The sequence below is a fragment of the Spodoptera frugiperda genome, chromosome 10 (assembly GCF_023101765.2).
Source record: "Spodoptera frugiperda isolate SF20-4 chromosome 10, AGI-APGP_CSIRO_Sfru_2.0, whole genome shotgun sequence".
Classification (NCBI taxonomy): Eukaryota; Metazoa; Arthropoda; class Insecta; order Lepidoptera; family Noctuidae; genus Spodoptera; species Spodoptera frugiperda.
This window is the reverse complement of record NC_064221.1, coordinates 4,441,035-4,466,631: the sequence shown is the minus strand read 5'-3', so window position 1 is coordinate 4,466,631 and position 25,597 is coordinate 4,441,035. Positions and strand designations below refer to the sequence as shown.

The 25,597-nt window shown below is 35.5% G+C and overlaps 1 protein-coding gene across 1 annotated transcript in view; it reads right to left on the bottom strand.

Moving 5' to 3' along the window:
• The window catches only part of LOC118277526 (phosphoenolpyruvate carboxykinase [GTP]), a 47,155-nt gene extending 22,000 nt beyond the window's left edge, over positions 1–25,155 (bottom strand). The window contains exons 1-2 of the mRNA XM_035596359.2: positions 24,995–25,155; positions 13,358–13,441 (exon numbers count right to left, since the gene is read on the bottom strand). Coding sequence (XP_035452252.2) covers positions 13,358–13,389 — 32 coding nt within the window. The 5' untranslated portion in view covers positions 13,390–13,441; positions 24,995–25,155. The remainder of the gene's footprint in view (positions 1–13,357; positions 13,442–24,994) is intronic.
• Between the last annotated feature and the right edge of the window lie 442 nt (positions 25,156–25,597).

Here is a 25,597-nt window from a genome sequence, read left to right as displayed (position 1 = left end):
TTCCGTTTCCCCAACAATCCTTAAATTCCAAACCCCCACAAGACCGGCAAAAGTGACGTTTCAAAAGTGCCTAATTTAGGATTAATTGAAATAAATGCTTTGACTTTGACTTTGCAACGCACTTGTAACGCCTCTGGTGTTTCTGGTATCCATGGGCGGTGGCGATTGTTCGCTACCATCAGGATCACCGGTGGTACCACGAAGTTCAATGTGTTAGGTTCAGCTCTTGCCGGCTCATCAGAATGAGTAGTTAAGCAAGTGGCGAAAACCAATAGTTCGTTTATTTTTGAATAGGCCGGCTAGGAAGTTACTGCTATTTTATCCTTGACAGAAAATTGACGTTAAATACCCAATATAAGTCCGATTTCTTTTGTAATTTTCATTTTATCCTTTCAAAATCCGAATCACATAAACAATATTATCTCTAGAATAAACCAACAAACCTTATAATTACACAGATAACACAAAAAGTCGTTACTCACGGTGCCAAGTCCAAACCGCCCAGTCTTTGGCTTAAAAACTAGATCAAACTGGATTCTACTTGTAAGTGTACTATAGGCGTACGGATCGATAGCTTACTAAGTCTAAGTTTGTGTCTAAGTGTACGTCTGTTAGTTTAACTAGAGTTTATGATCATAATTGATAGTAGCAATAGTAAAGTAAACATACCAAAGTTGTTCGACAAGTTGTTTGTAAATGATTATTTTTCTTTTAACAACCTAGTCAATGTTTATACTGCCACTACTGCCAGTGTTTCTAGGTAAAATACTTAAATATTGTCAGTTTGGGACGATTTTTTTTAATTAATTTTCGATCTTTTACCTCCTTTCAAAACCCGAATGACATAAACAATATTATCTCTAGAATAAACCACAAACTTATAATTACACAGATAACACAAAGATATTGCATTCATGTCGTTACTCACGGTGCCAAGTCCAAACCGCCCAGTCTTTGGCTTACAAAACTAGATCAAACTGGATTCTACTTGTACAGTGTACTATAGAGCATTGATCATAGTTCTAAGTCTAAGTTTGTGTACTTTGTTAGATTAACTAGAGTTTATGATCTAATTGATAGTAGCAATAGTAAAGTAAACATATCAAAGGTTGTTCGGAAGTTGTTTGTAAATGTTATTTTTCCTTTAATGGCAACTGAGTGTCCAATGTTGTCGTCTATACTGCCACTACTGCCAGTGTTTATTTTTTAATATTTAACATTTTGATTGTCATATTTGGGACGGCCATTTTGTTTTTATTTACCCGCGCAAATTGTTTTTTTAATAGACAGTTTTAGTTTTAATTACTAAAGTAAATGCAATAAATACTTGACTACTTGAATACTTGAAAATGCTCCAAAAAAGGGTTCTATTCAGTCAAATCTGGTTAAGCCTCTATGCTCTTATTTCTTGAGAAGGGAAAATCATCCAATGACTTCTCCCGTTAGGCGGAAGGGGCCCCGTGTCAAATTCTTACTGAATAAAAACCACCCCGTTCCTACTCCTGCTTTTCGAGCCGGAGAACCGGTAAACCCGCTAGGTAGTCCACAGCTTCGGATAAGCCTCTATCCTGTGTCCTAACATTTTGGCATTATGACGCTTAACATTTTCCTCTCTATTCGTAACGTAACTGACTCCAAAACGAATATTTACTAACAAGACCTACATAGTTTAGTTTGTTGAACATAGCAATCCTTTGACAGCCTGTTCCAAATAAACAACTCAACTGTTCCACTGGAAAAAATATCAGCTGCATCCAACTAAAAGTTGTAACGTTGTTTTATTCGGTGGGTGGAAGTTTCTGCCGTTTTGTTTCGGAAATGAATGGACGGACCGATCTGTATTAGTTTCCGTACTTCGACCAGATTGGAATTTTTATAAAAAAGAGGGAATTAAAAAATCTTAGTGGGACTAAGATGAAGTTAAAGATTGGTAAGAGTTTTCATGCAACAAAACGTACCGACATTACTTGCATTTTTAAAATTGTTTTCCTGATAATATTTTATATCGACATAATAAAAAAGTTACATAATAATAAAAAAAGTTCCATATTGGTAAAGTATCTTTATTGATTTTTAGTTGTTTTAGATTTTTAACCACAGTTTACATTTTACTCTTTCCAAGTAGCACTTAAATTCAATGTAAATATTTCAATAACCTATTTATAACTTAGGCTACATTAATATACCTTTTTTTTTTTTTTTTTGAGGGGGGAAAATCATCCAATGACTTTTCCCGCCTTGGGCGAGGCGAGAAGGAGTGTCAGACTCTTACTGACTAAAAACCACCCCGTTCCTTCTCCTGCTTTTCGAGCCGGAGCCCCGGTAAACCCGCTAGGTAGTCCGCAGCTCCGGATCAGGCATCAGCCCTGCTGGGCCCCATCTGTGGTGGTCTGATGGCTCTTTGAGGCGCGCGCGGAACGCTACGCGCCGTACGCACGGGTCTGGTTCTGTTCGGGCGGTGAGCTACCCTTGCTCGCCGTCCGCAGGCCCGCACTTACGGTGGCCGGAGATCGTCTCGCGACATTAATATACCTACACCTATACCTACATTAACTATTAACTTAAACTGTAGTTGTTGTACAGCTCAGTGTTTCCGAAAAAAATGTTGAAAATTACTTATAGTACCTAGTAGTCTACAACTCATTACGAGACTAGATAATTATATATATCCGTTTTTAACAAGTCACTCTATACTAAAGCATGCAAAACTTTCCCGTTACTGGTATTCCCAGTAACGGGCAGACAACACACCGCCCAAACTCCTGAACTACAAATCTGCTGAAAGCTGAAACTTTACATGTATGTAAACTTGTACGGCAACGGAGGAGTTAGTTAGTTAGTTTACTAGTTATTTAGATACTAAAACTTATTCTAATTTTAGAAATGTGCTATGCTACTTTGCTGTGGATGCATTTGGCTTCCACCAATTATATTAATTGGTACACATTGCTTAGCACTCACTGGTGGAAACGGACTGTTATATTATTTATATGGAAAGATACGTGCTATGTATGGCTTCCCTACCATTGATGCATCGCATACTCGACCTGCGCATCTTCCTTGCACAGCTACTTTGTGGCAGTGCATCGTCATAGCACATTTTACTTGCACAGCTACATAGCTTATCAGTGGAAACGGTCACATAGTTTCACAGCTTAGCTATTACATACCTACATCTGTTGGAAAATCACCCCATACAAAAATAAACAAAAAAATCTGTACTAAAGAGGTGACACGATGACATCACTTTATACTCAATCCGCCTAGATACAGATTAAAAAAATACAATAATATGAAAATGTAGACGTGACCGGAATAGTAACATTTGATATTTAAATACCATATTCTTGATGCTACGGACTACGGAAAATTTATTGGAACCAGTATAGACACACCCACTGGCTTGAGATTCAAGATTTGTGATATTTACTGAGCAACGAGTTTACCTACGAATATACGAGTAAGGTTGGGTGTGTCTCCTACGTCATTTTACACGTTTAATACAATATCAATCTTGATTTGTATTAAGCACTTTACTTAAAATGTCGAGATAATGAAATGTCACTAGCTTGCAAAAGTTGTACTTGTTAAAAGTATCAAGTATTGACAGAATGTGCAAGTATAAAGAACAAAGGATTGCCTTTTGTTTTTGAGGGGGGAAAATTGTCTAATGACTTCTCCTGCCTTGAGTAAGACTCTTACTGACTAAAAACCACCCCGTTCCTACTCCTGCTTTGAGCCGGAGCCCCGGTAACCTGTTACGTTGTCCGCAGCTTTGGATAACAAAGAATTGCTTACCGTTCCATTTTTTAATATCCCGTGCTTTCGGTTATCCTGCGAGTTCGAAATTCAAAAATATTTTTTTAAGTACCCATGCTTTTTTTCAAAAGGGCATTGACCCCAAGGTGTAAAATCCTCATGGAGCAGCTAGCTTCACTGACAGATAGGCTGATGGACAATTCAATTTGACGTTTCAAAAGTGCCTAAGTATATAATTTAGGATTAATTGAAATAAATGCTTTGACTTTGGAAACCCCCTCGTCTAGTAAATACCAAGGGAATTTTTAATTCAGATTGAGATTGTTTAAGCACAAACCTTAGCCCCAGTCTCCATGTCCATCTCGTACGTAAGGGTACGTCATTATAGAGGGTGCGTATTTTCGCGAAATAAAAACAAGAAAAGTAGAATTAATCCGTTGTCGCTACAGTAACCATATCAAGTAGGTACTTGTATTTATAATTCTGTGATTATCTCGTGAAGTGGCTATCAAGTACCTATATCGATATTATTCGTCTAATTGCTTGTTAACGTATCATTTTAAAAATAATCTCTTCTAAAGCATACCGTACTGTGTTTAGGTATTTTTCTAAATAATTAACTGATTAGGTGGCTTCTGATTTTACTGCTTTGTGTTGCGCTTCCCGGTTCACTATGTATGCGTGTCCTATGTAGAGATCGGCAATTTTTTAGATAAATACTCAAAATCGACAAATACTGGGTATTTATCCACTTCATTTGGTAAGTACTAGAGTAAAAACGATTGAATACTCATTATTTACTCAGTATTTATCAATTTTGAGAATTAATTTAAAAAAATGCCTATCTATAGTCTTATGTAAGGTAGCGTCCTATTTTTTTAAGAGTCTATGCATAAAAATTCTTTGTCCCATGTGAAACTGAAATCTGATCTAGACTTTGAACCAACTCTAAGTTAGCGGTCATTCCAACGACCTAACCGTAATTAGGATTAAACACAACACCTATCGTAATAATTCATTAATTTTACAGGATTATTTTAATCATATTGTTATTGATGTAAATACTTATTCCTTTAGCTATATCTATAATTAGGTATATTCTATAGTTGTCAAGATTATATTATGTAGATAGGTAGGTAATGTTGCTATGTGTAGATAAATGCCAAACTTTGTTTTCGTCTGTTCTTATCGTGTTATCAATACCGACAGGCCCCTTGGAGACTGATTTATTACGTAATGGAACAGCAAAGATTTTTTTAACGTTGCCCTACACTTAGTTTTTCTCCTGTATGGCGGGTGCGTTTACAAATAGTTATACAAGTTCACATCACACACAGATCCGGAACAATAATTTGCGGATCACACAAAGACGCCACAATCTCGCAAATCGCTGCAACTCCTGTAAGCCAGGATCTACAGTAGATACAACCATGAAAACACCGGAACACTGAAGTCCGGCGCGTTCCAGGGACATAAATAACTGACTTGGATCCCGCAACGAAATAAATCAGAAGATGTTATTAGAGGAGAAGAAAAAGAAAACGGTTTCCACTTCCCTCGGTCAATGACTACACGGTTGGTGCGGTGGCTGGGCAACTGGCTGCCGCGCAACGGGTAGCGGGTTCGATTCCCGCACGGAGCAACTCTTTGTGTGATCCACAAATTGTTGTTTCGGGTCTGGGTGTCACGTGCATGTGAAATTGTATGTTTGTAAACGCACCCACGACACAGGAGAAAATCCTAGTGTGGGGCAACGTTTAAAAAAAAAAAATAATAATGTAGGGGACAGAATGACTTAAGCCTAAAGGCTCCAAAGAGACTGCATAACTGGGAGAAGCCCAGTCGCGAAGTATCACTTACTTAAAGCTAAGTGGGTCCTATGTGTGAGCTGTTATACTTGCTTCCAATAATAGGTATGGCAAAAACGCCTAAACGCAACGCCTATTATTGCTAGCAAGCAACACTATCAAAATAATACCGAATACGACTAAGAAATAACAAGATAATAAGATTGGAATGAGGATACAAAAACTATCCTATACCTAATACGTATATATAGACACAATCATTTCCTCAATCATAGACAACAAGCTTTTTATTACAAACTCTTTATAAATATCTCTCGCTTTGTTTACCAGAATAACGTTCGGTTAGCAGTTAATATATTCCATCGTTTCTTTGTCTGCTAGCCACTTGATAGACTGGTCGTGAAGGTCGCAGGTATCCGAAAGAGAATGTGGAATTGTGGACTGAACACTGGACTCCTTTGTCTAATACAAATACAATCAGGAAGCTTACAGGTTTGACAGCTGTCATTAAAAAAAACGCGGTAAAATGTGTTAAGTATTTTTTTTTTCGTTCGAAACATTTTAAATTGTCTTTTAATAAAATTGTTTAATGAATTCAAATGGTAAATGTATTGGATAATAATTTTATTTGTTTAAAATCGTCGGATAAAAAGCCGTGAATTATTTTATTATCAAATAAAAATTTCAACTTTCAAATATTTCGAAGTTAAGTTTTAGAAGCGCCTGCAGTTTGGATGATTTTTATTATTCGTGTGTTTTACAGACAAGAAAACGCTAGGCGCTTGAGAAAAAATCTAGTCAGTACAGGTAGCGTAGATATTACAAGTAAATATTTGTATTACATATGGGAGGAGAAATAGTTACAAATTTTATTAAAACATAACTTTACCTAATAAATGGTAAATACGTAATATTCGGCACAAAAACTCATATACTAATTACGAAATAAAACGGATAATTCCGGAAAATATCATAAAGACATATTATACCTAACCAAATTATGGTTTACAATCAAAACTGCAAAGATACAAACCCAGAAAAAAGTATTTCAAGTCCAAATGATGCAAGAGGTCGACCTCTTACAATACACGTTTAGATACGACTCTTAAAATACATAAATACAATTTCAAATAGCAATAAAAGCATTAACTAACGTACAATAAATGTAATTATAAATTATCTGTACTGTACTTATAATAATTAAAACTATAAATAGATTGTCTACACTCTACTATTTAACAATGAAGTTTATTTTTATTTTTTGCGCCTGGCTTTCTTGTCTTAATGTGTTTTCAAATATGTATTTGTTCTAACATAATCTGTTTTATTACCGTGCTTGCTTTTATTTCCTCAATTAAGATAATATTCTACTCTTCCCGGTGAGATTATTATAAACCCTCTTATGTAAAGGAGACTCCGAGTCCAGTAGCATCCTCTCGTCCAGGTTCACTACTGACAGTTCTGCCATAGGCTGTGAATATACACATAAACAAAAGCCCAATTTAAATAAAGAATCCTATGTTACATAACGTAACTCAAATACTTTCGAAGATATATCGATTTTAAATATCGCGTTAGAAATGACGTATTTGCTCTCACTCCTAATCTTTGATTCGTTTTAACTAAGTATTCCTATCTTATATGACAAATTAAAAAACAGTACCTACACGTGTCTAATATTTTAATGTGCCTACTCTGTTCGTATTGCCGCAGGTTTTCATATAATTCTTAGACCATTTAACCAAGTCATATCTCAAACAATACGCCGCAATTGACCCTCGATTTGTGCACTATATATTAATTAATCAAGACATTATGTACTAACTATCTTGGCTGAGGGATTTTCCGCGATAAATAGGTACATAACAAAATAATAAATAAACGATATTGTGACAAAATATGTCTGATGTCGTGTCGTGTGTAAACGAGGAAAATTTCGCTCGATTTTGCATTGAGTTGATAAGAGCGAGGCGGTCCACGCTGGGGGTCATGTTGGTCATTGAGAGAGAAATAGGGGGACTTCCATTGTTTTTGTGGTACTGGGGTATTTTTTATAGTAAAAAGATTCTCGAGTGTGTAAACAATCTGCTTGTTTTTAGTTACTCATTCTGTCACTAAACTGAACCTAGTTTTATAATTTTATCTGTCTTTTTCAGGTATTCTGTAAAACCTTTATTTAAAAAAAAACGTTGTCCCACATTAGGATTTTCTCCTGTGTCGTGGGTGCGTTTACAAACATACAAGTCCACATACACATGACACCCAGACACGAAACAACAATTTGTGGATCACACAAAGAGTTGCTCTGTCCGGGAATCGAACTAGTTACACGTTGGTTACCCAGCCACCGCGCCAATCGTGCAGACAATTATTTTTCATAACTATGCACGATTTATAGTAATATTCTAGTAAATAAATATTTACTCAATAATCTATGTAACAAAGTGCATGTATGTGTGTTTAATGCTATAATCCCGTGCGATTAAAAGGGTCAGGCAGATTACGATGGTAAACATGACACTTTATTATTACTCATTGCTTTACTTATCTGAAAATCTAGAGCTTTCTTAATAGATAATAATTATGGTTCCCGGATGCCCCATCATTTTCCAGACTCATTCAATACTCGCATGAATCGAACTCCAAAACCAAATTTGATTGGTTGACCAACAAAACAGAATAGTCTATCTTTTATATTAGCTATCGTGAGACATACTAAATTAACTAAAATATCACGGTTTACTCACGTACATATATTAATGGAGAAAAGCTCTACTAGTTTCGAGTCACAGAAGGACTCTTCATCACGACTACAACTAGAAGAGATTTTCTCCACTAGTATACGTGAGTAAACCGTGATTTTTTAGTTAATTCAGTCTTTTTTTAAGGCATGTAAATCATTCAATGACTTCTCCCGCCTTGTACAAGGCGAAAGGGAGTGTTAAGCTCTTAATGACTAAAAATCACCCCGTTTCTACTCCTCTTCCGTTCCTACTCAATTCAGTCTAGTCCATTATTAATAGGTATTATACTTAATCAACTCGACAATTAAGAAGCAACTAATTTCAAGAATAAAAACACATGTTGTGACAATGTGCCTGCCAATAATTCGGGTCAAATAATTAACCTCAGATAGTATTGTTGGTAAAACAACGACGGTCCGGTTTGCTCAGATACAATATTTAGTTTATAACTCAGTTTGAACTCGCTACAGGTCACGATCTTTGAGCGTGTGTAAAAATATATCTGTGGAATATACCAATAACTGTTATAATGTCTTAATTAGTTGCTGGGTCTAATTTGTGTCTTATCTTTGTTAGAATTATAGTTGGTTTTTTATTGTTTTTTCAGTTGTAGGCTTGTTTTTTCAGTAGGTTAGTCCCGTGAAGGAAGTATAAAGAGACAACTTTTATCCCCGAAAGGGTAAGCAGACGTGCACATTACGGTACGTATTGCCGCTACACAAATTACAACCACTTTTTACTATATTTTATATTTACCATTGTGTTATAAGTCCCATGTATTAGGGGGTGAGCCTATTGCCATATACTGGACACTATTCCAGACTCCGTGCTATTACTGAGAAAAAAGTCCAGTAATACTTTGCCTGACCCGGGAATCGGACCCGAGACCCCTTGTCCGGCAGTCGCACTTGCGTCGTCTCGTCCAACGAAGTAGACAAACGACGGATTATTTTACCATAACTGTTTTTAAAAAAATCTACCTTTGTACTGTGAAGTCCAGCTTAATCAAATCAACTATCTCCATGCACAGCGCAAAAATGCAAAGTGCTATTGACAGTCACAGTCTAAAAAAATAAATAATCCTTTGTCGAGCAAAGGATTATTGAATTTTTTCGAGTCTCTAAAGGTCCGTGACTAGCAATATTGGGAGAGTTCAGCATAAATTAATTGGACTATGCGAAGCGCTGTGAGTGTGTGTGTGACTAGATTAGTCCATTCCAGCCTTTGTCAAATACAAAACAGATCTTTTGTAAAGTCACTATTGGAAATACAATAAAGGAATCAGTATTTCAAATTGAAATGGAAAATTCGTTTCACATTGTTATGAAAATCTAAAACCGATTTGGCAGATTCTGGTCTTGCATTATTTGTGCAGATAAAGGGAAAGTATATGGTGAGGTAACTAATGTACTGTAAATATAACATGTATAACTTACTATAATTTAGTATTAGAACTTAAAACGGGATATTTGATGATGATGATGATGATATTTTACCATTTAATACTAGTTTTAGTGACCATGTCAGTTTAAAAACTTATATTACTATAATTTGAAACTAAAACAAAAGAAAAACTTATACAAATATTCAGTTAGATCGGGCAGTGTGCACGTAAAGAAAAAGCCGTGTGTATTGCTACCATTATCAACTACCAAATAAAACGTCAGATCATACCTAAATGTCAAATACGAAAAAAAAAGAACGCTTGGCAACGGCGACAACCGTGCGCAATCATTGTTACTATTCAGATAGTCATACAGAGGCCTTAGTACGAGTTTGTTTTACGTTTAAAGAGATCGAAACGGGAGCGCGTTCGGCGGTCTGATTGGTTGATTCATTGGCGCCGGCCAATCAGAGAGCCGAACGCGCTCTCGTTTTGTTTTCGTTCAACGTAAAGCAAACTTGTACTAAGGGTACTGTTATTGTAAGTAGTGTTGTTTATTATGAGATTACGTGCGAGGGTGTGAGGCCGGGCCTCCGCTTGAGGTCGTATTGGTGCCCTCCCCGTATCTTATCTTACAGTTCTCCGTATATGTTCCACTACAATAATATTTGTGATAGTGTCGCGCTCAACACTCAACAGATATGTTTAAAGAAGGTTCAGTTTGTAATGTTTTTTCAATGACGCTTCTTTTTTGGGAGGTTTAAATATATATATTTTTTACGAAAATGATGAATGATGAGTTTGTTGTCAGCAGCGGATTGTTTGTTGACCAATTACTTAGTACTAAATAGGATAGGGCAGCGGAACTCTTTAATGAATCTCATCTTTTTAAACTTCCAGGGGATTATGGCAAACCCTCTTTCCTTTTAAGCAAAAGACTTACAGGACCGTAGACCCATAGTGCAGTTGTGGATTGTCAGGGACTGTGGATATTGATGATCATTTAAGGATTGAAGAACAGAAAATGGATTAGACAATAGATTTAATAAAATAAAATGACCAAATTATACACCTATTCTCAATCTTCGTTAATCCACTTTTGGGTTACGGCAACGAATGAATGTTTTTATAAAACAATACTATCGTTATGTCATCGTTAATGATGTTTACCTAAACTACATGTGAGATGTACTACGAATACTTATCATTAAGCTATCGTGTCGTGTCGTGTACAGAAACGTGTGCACAGCTGCTGTGTGGAGTGTGCACCGACCTATTGTCAACTAACTGATAGTCTTTTGAATTATCTACAGTTACAATATGATTATAAAGAGGATAGATTGGATTGTTTGTTTGTTAACCACTCTAACGTCCATGGATAGCACGGTATCCAAAAAAAGGAGCGTCATACGTCCATGGATACTATAGTATCCAAAGCGACGAGTTCCGTTTAACTCCCTCTAGTTTAAAATACGGTCTTGTTTGGTGAGTTTTGACTGATTATCTATACAGCTGAATAAATTGTTCGACGAAAAAATAAGACATGGCGTTGTAATATGCTTTGACAAACAAAATATAAATTTTTAAAGTTAGTTGACTTGACTTGTGAAGTGTTTTTGTGAGTTCCAACAATTATGTCGTAAATACTACAGTTTTGTTTAATTTATCTTGCAAGTGTTATACATCAAAATAAACTAGAAGATTTGTGCTTTACGATGATGTATAAATATCACAGTTTTAGCTGATAAATCTAGTCTAATTTTAACTTCAAACGATTGTTTCGAAAAAAATGGCCGGTCGTATGGTGTTGGCCACTTTTAGTTTTGTTTATACATATTTTACATACTTTGCATTACAATAGTATATAAAATATCGAAATACATTTCGTAATAAGCAAAATAATACATTTTTCAAAGAGAAATATACTAAATTCATTGAAGATTCCATAATAATGTCAATGTGTTCCTCAGGTTTTTTGATGTGTAAAATTACGAGTAGTGTTTTCTTTCGATTTAATTACAATACTTAGAGTTAACCGAATATAATCATATATACATCAAAAGAAAGGGTAATGAGTCTAGTTTGTTGTAAAAATATTTTATTGATAAAATATGCAATAGTTGTGCCGTATATTCTAAAAAGGTAGAAATAATTCTGTTTTTTTTTTCTGTGTTTCATGTTTAACCCGTTTTATTGTATTTTAAAGATTAACTAAAGATTTAAAAAAATCGTTAAGATTGATCAGTATTCTTCTATCTTTTTTTTGGTATTCTTTTCTTTATTCTAGGCATTACGGTTCAGTAGCTATATAGGTTTTTTGTTACGACGAACTTGCGAGTCGCGCGCGTTTCGGATGCCGTGCGCGGCTGGACGTTAGAGAGATAAACGGTCGCGCGGGCCGGACGTTAGAGTGGTTAACATTAAATAACTTTCATTTTTTAAGCTACTGTACCTTAGTATGAGTTTGCTATACGTCTAAAGTCTAATAAACCAACCAATTGAAGGTGTGATATTTTTTTTAATTATTGAGTTTTATAAAGTCCTTTGTCAATGCTTATAAATTTATTATGTACATAATTATTCAGGTTGTGTTTTATTATTTATTGGAAATGAAACACATTAACAAATCAAGCAAATTCAACGTAAATTAATATAGAATGACTTACTGTCGATAGCTCAAATCAAAATCTTTAGATGATTGACATTAGTTCTACAGTGTCTGTTACAAATAAAGATAGATCCAAAGATTTTGAATAAAGATCGGTTATTAAAATTGGCAGTTACACAGTGACTAATATCTACACGTAATAAACAAACAGGACTTCTGTGAATAACTTGCATAGTGTAAAAATATGCAATAGTGACAGTAATGGCGTCACGTTTCATCGGCTGTACTGTATTGCATTTACATCATAAATGGATGATCAGGTTGCTTGCAAGGCCTATGCAAACCTGTCTCTATGTAGATCTATGCAATTTTATCGTTACTATGCCAGCACGTGGGTAAATGAGGGCAAATGTTCAAGGTTTTGTATGTACTTAGAAAATACCTTTCGAGATTTTTGTCCTTGCTTATAATTACTGCTGTTATTAGTTTATAAAGTACCGTTATAGCCATTGATAATATTAAAATGAATATTTAAGGGGGTAACAGATGTGTGTTTTTTTACCGTTTTTCACTATTATAGTTTGTTATGGATCTGTGCGCGAGTCTGAGTTGCATCTAGCACCGTTTCTTTTTTTTTTGATGACGGGGGAAGCCTTCAAAATGCAGCTAGCTTTCTAGGGATAAAAGACTAGGGAGTGTGGGATTTTAACATCACTAAAACCACCCCAGTGGCCACCCTCAGCACCTGTAAGGGGCACCGAGATCTCTAATAGACCTGCTTCGGAGCTGCATTGCATACAGTACCTAATCGTTTTAAATTTTAATTTTAGAACAAGATAGAACGATAATAACAAGATAGTTTTAATTTAAAAAAGACAGTAAACGCGTGTCATTTAAAAAATTAAAAAAAAGCACGGCGCATACGTAGGAGCTGCGTAGTGTTAGTAGATGATATAATATAATATAATATAATATAATATAATATAATATAATATAATATAATATAAGTAATATAATAATCACACTATAAAAAAGTAAAATAATTACCACTTACTTTTTAGTTATTCGGGAAAATAAAAACACCATTTTGTCTGCTGCTGCTCGTCTGGTTCTTCTTCAATTCAATTGTTTTTGTAATCTGTAACAAAGTAAGTTAACAATTTTAAAATGTGTTAAAACGAATAAAATATTTCGGACTAGCTGACCCGGCTAACTTCGTACTGCCTCGAAACACTTTTTTTCACCTGTTAAACCTTCCAGAAATAATTCAAGACCAAAATTTGCCAAATCGGTCAAGCCGTTCTCGAGTTTTAGCGAGACTAACAAACAGCAATTGATTTTTATATATCTAGACTAGATTAATCTTAAGAAGTATATAAATATAGGTTCTTACTTAAAGGACTCGAAGCGAAACTATGTCTGTAGCCACAGAAATATTAAACACAGTTTCTTATAGCTAATGAATAGTCTGCACTCTCTACTTTCAACAACTCAATGGTTATACATCGCAGAGGTAACAGACAGGTAGAGGTAGAAAACAAAAGACAAACGATAACATTACCAAATATAACCACGTGGTACAACTTCGGTGCAGACGCAGGTAGGTAGGTAGGTACCTATTTGTTTTAAACAATGCTTTGCCCTAACAAGACATTAAAACTGAGCGCGGAATATAAACTTAGAGAAGGTGTTAAAATGTGGCATTTTAGTAAAAAAGTTACTTTAAAACACGTTCTCTATACGTTCAAGAGTTAAAGCCAGTAAACGAGCAGACGGATCACCTGGTGGTAAGCAATCGCCGCCGTCCATGGACATCCGAAACACCAGAGGCGACCAAGTGCGTTGCCGGTTGCCAGCCTTTTGGGGTTTAGGAATTTAAGGGTTGTTGTGGAATCAGAGATTGGGAAGATTGAGAAGCGGGATAATTGGGTCTCCGGTAAACTCATTCACACAACGAAACACAACGCAAGCGTTTGTTTGTTTGTTTCACGTCGGTTTTCTGTGATTTAGTGGTATTATTCCTATTATTACAATAATAGACTACTAACTATTGAAGACTGAGTTGCCATCACACAAAAAAAAATGCAGGCTCATATCAGGTGGAACCTGAATTAGGCACCGAAATACCCTTTAATGGAAAACCGATAATAGGGACCGGCACTGACCGGATTTAAGCTGCAACTAGCCGGGGCATGGACGCGCCGCTAACCAATCGAATTAATCGTGCCGGTGCGTGGGTGACGGGATTTCAGTGAAAAATTCTGCAACGTTGGACATTGGGAACGATATCATAGTGTCACATAGCTTTTAGGGTTAAATAATGAATTTATATCGACACTATATGCGTGCGTGGATTTGATTATGTGGGAGAGCCATGCTTCGGCACGAATGGGCCGGCTCGACTGGAGTGATACCACAGCCTCACAGAAAACCGACGTGAAACAACGCTTGCGTTGTGTGAGTGAGGTTATCGGAGGCCCAATTACCCCCCTTCCCAATCTTCCCAATCCTCGATTCCCCAACAACCCTTAAATTCCTAACCCCCAAAAAGCCGGCAACGCACTTGTAACGCCTCTGGTGTTTCAAGTGTCCATGGGCGGCGGCGATTGCTTTCCATCAGGTGATCCATCTTTTTTTGCACGTCTGCTTGTTTACCGGTTTATTCCATAAAAAAATGCACTTGGAATGCTTTGCGTCATAATAAGCCAGAGATAGAGAGAGAGAGTGAAAAAAAAAACAAATAGTTTTCCACTTCTAATTTAGATTTGGCAGCCATCATCTGTTTATTTGTGTATCTCCGTCGCACATTATGCGACACAGTGACACACTCGACACTAAATTGTTTATTTATATTATTTGTAATGTTCCGAATGCTTCATTGATTTTGATTGAGTACATAAAATTTCTTCGTAGGTCGCAATTATGGTTGCAGTATGGATTCCCAGGGTGGGCAAAGAAATGTTGGGCTGTGTTGGACTCGGATGTACTAACTTCCTCTTCCATTTTTTATAATATAAGTCGATTAACTTTCAGGCGGTTTTGGATTTAAAGGTTGTTGGGGAATCAGAGATTAGGAAGGTGGTAATTGGGGCTCCAGTAAATTCACTCACACAACGGAACACAACGCAAGCGTTGTTTTACGTCAGTTTTCTGGGCGGCCGTGGTATCACTCCGGTCGAGCCGGCCCATTCGTGCCGAAGCATGGCTCTCACCTTCTCCATGTCACCTATACGACCTCTGGACCAACAAGACATAGTTTAATGACCAAAAATGACAACAACAAATGAGTAAATAAATAAGTAGTTCTTGTTTTTAGAATGGAACCTTTATCCTGCAGTTGAAAAGCAGCTCTTACAATCACTAAACTGGTGGCGAGAAGCGATAATAGTCGTAAAAACTGATATACCAATAATTATAATAAAATACCTAATTTAAATACCTAGCTATACGACCCGGAAGTATTAAATAAATGGCTTAAAGTCAACAGACAAGGAATTCTAGTCTAAAAGGTTAAATATTATTTTTAAATAGATTTTTTACAAGCAGTATAAATTATGGTTTCAAATCAAACGTATTCTAGTTGATTATTTTCCTAGTAATAACCTGAGAGCTTACTCTTGAGTCCAATTTAGATAGATCGACATTGATATAAGGGTTAAAAAAAGTTTAATAACTAAAAATTTAAACGTCATTTAAAAATAAGGACCCTTTTTTTGAGGGGGGAAAATCATCCAATGACTTCTCCTGCTTACAGTGAGACGAGAGGGAGTGTCAGACTCTTACTGACTAAAAACCACCCCGTTCCTTCTCCTGCTTTGAGCCGGAGCAATGGTAACCTTTTACGTTGTCCGCAACTACGGATAAATAAGGAAATGAAATAACAAATAAAAAAAGGACCCTTATCTACACAAATGTTTTATTTAAAAGAAAAAATATGGAATTACCTGACACACCAGCCCGAGTAGTTAAAATACCGTTGCCGACTCTTCGAGAGACTGAATCTTCAGTAACTCTACTCACAGAATCACACGACGATACACAACACTATACAAGCGCTTTTTTTTTCAACTAACAAACTATAAACCTTTGCACACATCACACTTCCTAATCCGAAAATAGTATATCACGAGTATATAGTAGGTATGTAACTACATATATACATACATAGCTAAGTATCTGATAAGATAATTCTCCACATGTGGTACTAAACAACGTATCTTAGGGTGTTACCACACCAATCGATCGATAGCCGATAGATACCATCGATCGATGGTAGAATGGATTAGTCGATGTCGATCGATAGTTTCTACCACACCAATCGATCGATAGCCAATAGATACCATCGATCGATGGTGGAATGGATTGGTCGATGTTGATCGATAGATTCCAGCCAGAATCTAATAAATCTACCGACCGCTGCCATCGACCGGCAGTCGACCGGTATCCGTCGATTAATTAAAGCTACCACACCAATCGATCAATGTCGACCGATGTCGATCGATGGCATCGATGGACTATCGATCGATAGGTGTGGTAACACCCTTACTCTAATCCGGCCTATGGATTTGAAATCTGTCATATCAAAGAGATGACTCAATGGGCGAACGATTGGCTTGACTATTTACCTATTCTTGCTATATAAACTAGGTCGGTATTTTCCTTCAGTTGAATGGAAATTTCCAAAGATATCATTTTAATGCTACGTTGAAGAATATGATCGGTTTAACTGCTCGTGTTTGGGGTAAAATTTCAATTTACTTACGTACTAAGTAAGTAATTGTGACTGACGTTAGAATTACAAGTATCTGTTGTGATTATTCCAAGGGATATAGTTTATTATGCACTGTTGATATTAATTACCGATCTTGAAACCAACATCTCTGGATTGAACCAATATACTAACTAATATCCATCCAATGCCGGAATAGCCACCTACGTATTGCAGGACGCAGCAAATGTTACAGACAATGTGCCCCCTGCCTAAGCCCAAATCAACAAATATAAAAATACATCACATACCCTGTTTAGTTCTACATCTTATAAAATTAGAATTACTTGAATGAAATTATCAATGTTAACAATAAGAATTATTTGCAATCTATGACATATCAATCATTAATGATTGCACATATGTAGTGAAACGTGGTTTTAATATAAATTGCTAAGAATTAAGACACCTAACGATGACTCCATCAGGGCTACGGGGAAATACAGTTTTCAAATAAACATTACACAAAATAAAATTACTATCTTATCAAAATACAACAAGAAGTAAAGTACATATTTGTGTCAGTCGGTATATAGGCAAATTGTTTGATGACGTCACGGTGTTGTTTAGATTTTAAATGAAAAAATACGCATTGGCGAATCGTGGTTATCAGTGTATCTGGTAGGAAGTACATAAACCTTGATGTTGGTATTGTCACATGTGGTGATAAAGATTGAAGCTTGACCATGATTCTTTGGAGGCTGTTTGTTTTGGAATATCTTGGATAGTTGGATATTAAACTGCGCATTCACGCTTGCCAAGCTTGACTATCATGGCAACACTTCATAGGAGGCTCATAGCTTAACTGTCCAGGGCTATTTTTTTATAGGACAAGCCCGCCACAACCTTCCAACTCTGACGCAACTCCTGTAAGCCTGGATCTACAGTAGATACAACCATGAAAACCGGAACACTGAAGTCCGGCGCGTCCCAGGGAAATGAATGGATCCCGCAACCAAATAAATCAGAAGATGTTATTAGAGGAAAAGACAACGATGGTTTCCAATTGTTGGGATGTCCAGTGCTAGAATAAAGTAGTCCCACGGTAGCCCCTAAATGATTTCCAGCTGTTTTAATTTACAGGAGCTGCGGACTGTCTAGGGGTTACCAGCGCTCCGACTCAAAGAGCAGGAGTAGGAAAAGGGTGGCTTTTAGTCAGTAAGAGTTTGACACTCCCTCTCGCCTTACCCAAGGCGGGAGATGTCATTGGATGATTTTCCCTCCTCAAAAAAAATAAAATACTGATTTAATTTCAAGATTTAGTTTGTATATTAAAAGTAAACCATGTTTCAATATTGTAAATGAAAATACGACAACAATTTGTTTATTGTTTACGCATTAGTTTATTTATCAATTTTAAATCGACTGCAATTAAAATGGGTCCGTCAAATTAGATCAACCTCTTCACCCGGATTTGTGCAATAATTAACTGATTACGTTTTGAAATGATCTGTTTTAATTATAATTATAAGTACTTAGTTTTTCTCGCTATTTCTTATCAGTTACTCGTGGAATATTTATAATTTATTTTTAGCTTGGCACGATTAATAATAAACATTAGCATTGCGATTGTTTTTATACGAAAGAGTAGGCACGACTGATTACACTGATGAAATGCTTGTCTCTAGTCGCATTTTTTTTTTAAGTCACCACCTTCATATAAGTGCCTGATAAACTTATGTGACAGATAGTGCATACAAATTACGTTCTTAATTCTAAGTTATCTGATACATAGCGGCTATCCAGACACAACAAGTCCTAAGAATCATAAAATTAGTATTTTTTTTTTTTTTGTTATAATATGCAAACGAGCGGATGGATCACCGCTACCAAGTATTCCAAGCAAAGAAGTAGTAAGACCTTTTGGTGGTTTATGGGTACCTAAGACCTATGTAGTCTGTGAAAGCTATGATTATAATTAAATGGCTCATAATTTAATAGTTGGCAATTTTATGATGATGCGTTGAATAATATAAATCATAATTGCGAGTGGTTTTTGTTTTGACACTCACAAAAACAATAGTACACAAACAATAATTTTCATTTAACAAATAATTTATTCACGCATTACTGTCCACAGATAAACAAGAGAAATGACTTAAAATCCATAGAATTTTGCGTGTAAATCATGTTTATAAAATATATTCGATAATATACGAGCTACTTGAATCCTGGGAGAACGATTTGCTTGTAGAAGCACTCAGCTTTCTCTAGGCTGGTACTTCAACGGTACTTTAGTGGCATTATGGTACCCCCGAGAATATCAACACAACTTTTGCATTGATGGATAATGTACAAGATACCTATATTTTTATCGAAAGACGACATCTTGAAAGAGTGCATTGTTTATGGTTTTGTTTTTTTAAATTTATAACTTTTGTGATAGGGTAATGACTTGTTCTGCTTAATGCAAATTACTTTTTGTAGCTAACCTATGATTTATTGTTTCGTAAAAATAGTCCTTAAGTAGCTATTGTTATTAATTATTTTCTATAGCCTTTTATTGTATTCGATTAACAGTTGTTATTTATTTTCATTCCATGTGCAGTTAACGAAGTAAGAAAATGTGAAGAAAATGAAATATTTAGATTTCAAAACTGAATTTGGAATATTAAAGTCATTTATAGGCAGTTCGGCCAGGAAAAACAAAATTTTACCTATAATAATGAAGCTGCTTTTTATTACAAGTATATATTATATTATACACAAATTCATAATGACTATCAACAAACATCACTCAATCACATCAAGGACAGAAAGTAAAGAACGAAAATAACAATATTCTTACGCAATTTTATATAAAAACAAAAGAGATGCGATTAAGTATAAAGATCTACACGTTAAATATATTTATCTATTAAATGCGAAAATATTTTTGTTTGTTTGATCAAAAGTACCTAATTCGCATCAAAACAGACCGACGAAAAGACTGGATATATGGATATCCATATATCCATTCGTGCTGTATCTATATAGATACAGCACGAATGAACATAAGTTTGGTTAAAATTAATTAAATCCCCAAGAGAGACTGTCTCATTCCTACGGGAGTACATATCACCGCCATCTATCGTCGACAACGAGAACTATACTTTCCATACCATCTATGGAGTGGTATTTCAAATTCTGTTGCTAATGTAGCGCCCTCTATATTAACGACTCCGTATCGAATAGGTACTCTATGGCTGCTAGTTGAGCTGCGGACTACCTAGCGGGCTTACCGGGGCTCCGGCTCGAAAAGCAGGAGTAGGAACGGGGTGGTTTTTAGTCAGTAAGAGTCTGAGAATCCCTCTCGCCTTGCCCAAGGCGGGAGAAGTCATTGGATGATTTTATAACCTTAAAAAAATGGCTGTCAGTTAACGCGGGAAATTTCAATAGTTACCAATACAAAAAGTGAGAAAAATCGCGTGCAAAAATTATTCTAAACTATATATCCTTAATTATAAAGCTGAAAAGTTAATTTGTTTAAACACGCTAATCACCAGAACTACTGGTCCGATTTGAATAATTCTTTTTGTATTAGGTAGTGCATTTATCAAGGAAGGCTATAGGCTATAAAACATCACGCTATGACAAATAGGAGCCAAGCAGAGCGGAGTGGTGAAACTGTGTGGAAGTAGCTAGTCATAAATATAAATATATACGAGTATATATAAAGGAATGACAATGAAAAACGCCCCGATAGATAGTGGAAACGTTGTCAACAAGTTGGACACGTCACATCGTTATCGTGTCGCCTCGCTACTCCATTACATCATGCCGTTGGTATCGGCACCAGTTCGCGACTGGGGGCTCGGCCTATTGATAACTACGTATAAACGAGTGCCTTCAAATATATGTTACACGTTGTTTGTTAGTCCATTTACTTGTTTTGCTGTTTAAGTGATGTTTAGCGGGAATTGGGATGAGTTTTTCTGGGAAGCAAATATGTTGTTTTGTATTGAAATGATTCGAGAACTTGTTTTAGGCTTGGTAGTTTATCCGGAGCTGCGGACTGCATGTTTTTTTATTGGGACAAGTCCGCCACAACCTCCCATACCGCATTTACTCCTGTAAGCCAGGATTTACAGTAGACATGACCATGAAAACACCGGAACACTGAAGTCTGGCACGTCTCAGGATCATGTATGACCGTCTTGGATCCTTAGATTATTAAATTATATTTTTAGTCAGTAAGAGTCTGACACTCCCACTCGCCCAAGGCGAGAGAAGTCATTGGATGATTATCCCCCTAAAAAAAGTGTTTAGCGGAAATCAGAATGAGATTTTCTTTGAGGTAAAGATGTTGTTAAGTATTAAAATGATTTGAGAACTTGTCTTAAGCCTTGTTATTACATATTTCGTGTACATAATCATGTATGTACAATACATGATATATCTTAATCACCACACAAGCATACAATGGTGTCATTCACTGTCACATGAGAGGCATAACTCTAGAAGTCTAGTCTTTAGGTTTATAAAGATAGATGGCTTCTGTTTGGACTAGAGTCTATTTTACTCACATCAACAGCCTATAAGTGGCCACTGCTGACCAAACGCCTCTTCTCACACGGCGAACGTTTGAGCATATTTCACTACGCTTGCTCAAAGCAGGTTGGCGATTTCAAACTTATAATTTGAACTTATACTAAGCCCAGATTTCCTGACAATGTTTTCCTTCAGTGTCAGTGGTGGCTTAATTGTCTTAGAAAGTACATACTTATAACTCGCAAAAAGTTACAACGGTACTTGCCGTTGGTAATTTTCGAATTCGCACTCTCTTACAAGAGAAGTTTTATACCTCATACGTTTTATAAAAAGGGCAACGACTATTTTTTTAATTAGGAAAACCAAATATACCTAAATTTGATTTTGATAGGTATGGTAATTTCCTTATCATATTCAGTGTTTATTACTTTTAAGAATAACTTAGGTTTATCTATAATTATTAGTACTTACCTAGAATTTAAAATTAGTTTTCACTTAATGGCAGCCATGTACCAAAAAGTATCTATTTACCAAAGTATACTCATAAAATTACTGTTTAATTTGTAGTAGGTAATTCTGAAGCTACGTAAAGTGCCTAATTGCAGTGAATAGAAACTAATTTAACCCTTTAATCACAATATAATTAGAAAAATATTAAAATCTAATTATTCTAACACAGTTATGTTTACCTACGTCATGATTAGGAGAATTATTTATGATTTATTTTCCGAAAACACTACAATAATAAATCTTATTACGAGTAAGTATTTAAACAACAATTTTTAAGCACTTAATAGGATTTATAATTTTAACTTTTTTTGTAGTAATTGTCGATGGCCGTGGCAGAATGATTAGATCGACACCCGCTAAGTATAAGTATGTATCTGCCAGATACACGAAATGGTTTTTATTGCATTTTTAGCTTCAACGTACCTGTATCTATCCAATAAAAAAATATCAAAAAAATTGTAACAGCCGAACATGGTTTTTTTTCAGACGTATAAGTATTTATCTGAATTAGCTAGGAAATAAATACAACGTACAAATATGTAACTTCCAGTTAAATAGTAGTACGCGGGGGGATCGAGACGCGGGGTGCGGGCATCTGCCGCTCGCTCAGTTCTTCGCGGTAACAGCGAGCGGCACGCGCGAGCGGTGCGTTATATTTTATAAATATAGTGAACGCTATAAATTCTTAGTATCGTTAAAGCAAAATGCAATTAAAAGGCGACAGAATCTCACCATGTCACCACCAAATGAGATTTATTCGTCACCTAGACAAGGTAAGTCCTAATGATAATTATTATGGAATTTTAGCCATTCCCGGTGCATAAGTGTGTATCTACGTAGTTACACATTTATACACTGGATTCAATTTTAATTGTAAAATGTATCTAGGCACTTAACTACTTATTCCATGGATATCGCTTAAAATATTCGATAAATATTCCATTGAAAAAGTGTGGATGTGGCAGTTAGAGTATTTTGATACATTCTAAGACCGGAGTAAAATTATCTATGTGTTATAAAACAAAACCATAAACCTTTACAAACAAAATTTCCTTGTAAACATAAACTGTACTTAATTTTAAACTCAGTTACCAAATTTCAAACCATAAATCCTTAAAATGACAAAGATATGACAATTTATAATTTTTGCAATCTTAAATTCGCTCTCCTGTAAAATTTAACTTTTTCAGTTACTTACTTATACTTAGGACGTGTCGAGATGTTCACTGACGCAAGTTCCGTTCCCGAAAAAATATAGATAAGTTATTTGCGTTGTCACTGGTGGGATTATTTTTAGCACTTATTATAATACCTAATTAAGTATTTTAGTTTGATTGTCCCTTTGGTCGAGTGGTCTCCGAGTACTCATCTCTAGCGCAGGTAATCAGGTTTGAGGTTTCGATTCTTGTTGCATAAAATAACTATAGTAGCCTTTTTTTAATTATTATACCAGACAGTAATAAGTGAGTTTTTTTTAGAAAAAATTATTTTGAAGCACGTCAAAATAAGTCCACTGTAATTCAAAAAGTATTTAGTGATTTTTGCAGTCCACTGTACTAAAAAACGTACCTATTGAGTGATTTTTAGCAACAAATTATTTCTTGTAATAAGCCGATTAAATTATTGAGAGGAACCTCAATAATTTAATCTCATTTTGGAAATTCTTACTAGAATAACAGAATCCTATTACCTACATAGGGCTCGTAACTTAACTAGCAAAAAGTGGGCGTAATATTTAACCACGCGGACGCGAACGCGGGTCCACATGAAACACAATAATATGTTATCTTTTGTTGTCTTAAATACGAGAATTTAATAAGTCTATCACGACCTCTGACTACCGTACGCCTTTAGCGTTTGTTTTTATAGCAACATAATAATTACAATGCATTCCCTCCTTTTACCGGGCATAAGTCACTTGGAGTTTTTTTTTAAATAAACCAGGACCACAGATCTATAAGGAACTGTCAAAACCGGTTCGAAAAATATCTCGCTTGACTTCTTTTACGTTAGCAGTCGACGACAGAACAGTCCGTCAAGGCATGACCTATTGGGAAACTTGATTTATAAATACATTTTATATTTAAAATTACGATTTATTAATTATATTAGTTGTTGAACACATTATTGTGTCAAATTCTTTGTGAGAATAGACAATATCTGTATTTTTATTGTAGATTATTGTATGTGGTCATCTTAAAACGTTATGAAACGTAGTTTTAATGATGTCTTGCAAGTTACCACATTGCATTTCATCATTAACCCGTTTGTTTCGTATAGTTAATGGACATTATCGATTAAGTTCTCAAGAAATAACAACATTCTCTGAACGAGGAATGAGTAATTGTTTTTATTTGTTACAATCAGGAAATTGTACGCTATCACTGTTTACAATGAAGTTGGTAAACAAGAAGTGTTCTAAAGATAGTTATTATACGGGGTAGCGACCGATTTGACTTTTAAAACTTGACAGTTCGATGCCACAGGACGACATTTTGACATTACACAAAGAAAAAACAACTTTCGCCTTTCCCGCGAAAAGTTTGACAGGTTGAGTTTTTTTTTAATGCAAAGGAATTCCGTACGAGTTCACATATTTGGACGTAACGTGCACAGAATAGGAAGAAGGTACTTTAAAACGAATCGGAATCACTTTTATTACTTAAACAACAGATAGAAACGCGAAGTCAGTTACATTTATCCTTGTAAAAGTAAGTGTATCAGTAATATTATGTTTATAATTTGATAAATTATTGTTATTATTACATTTCTATCACGATTATCACAGTCTGACTGCATAGACGATAACCTTACGTCATTTTCTATGAGCGTTCTATATTTAAACACGAAACAATCGGAAGAAAGTCCTTCCACATTTAAACATGTTGGAACAACAACAAAAAAATAAAAATAAAAAAAGTACAGCAACCATAAATGTCTTACCTTTTCTTAGTTAACGGTGCGAGAATGAAAACCGGATTTCTCCCACACGATGTAGTTTCACGTTATTAACGATTTTTATTAAAAAAAATGCGCAAGACGTGTAGTATGCGGTCGACGCACTAGTGTACTGCTGTAAACAACGGGCATCGAGATGTTACAATTACTTGCCAGGCATCGCTATCAGTGATACGTCGTCTTGTGATTGTCGTTGCCAAACGCTGAGGAAGATAGGTCAAGGATACCGATACAGGTGACATGAAAACGTTGGCTGATTTGCATACTAGATAACATATTAGACACGCCTTTGTAAAACATAAATTATAATAAAAGATAAATAATTCCACGATGATAAATAATAAATTTTTCATTAAAAAAAAATCTAGGCTGTATAGGAAAATACCTTTACTATTTTCTTCCTACGACCTACAAAAAAAAAACTTTTGACATAAAATATGGCGGGAGAAGTGACGTTTAACAATAAAATAAAATTGAATTATTTTATTGAATGGATCACGATTCACGACAGATCCTCAGGCTTACCATATGAAGAATGAATAGTAGACTGTTCTACATCATTTACACTGGAATACGGCACTAAAAATA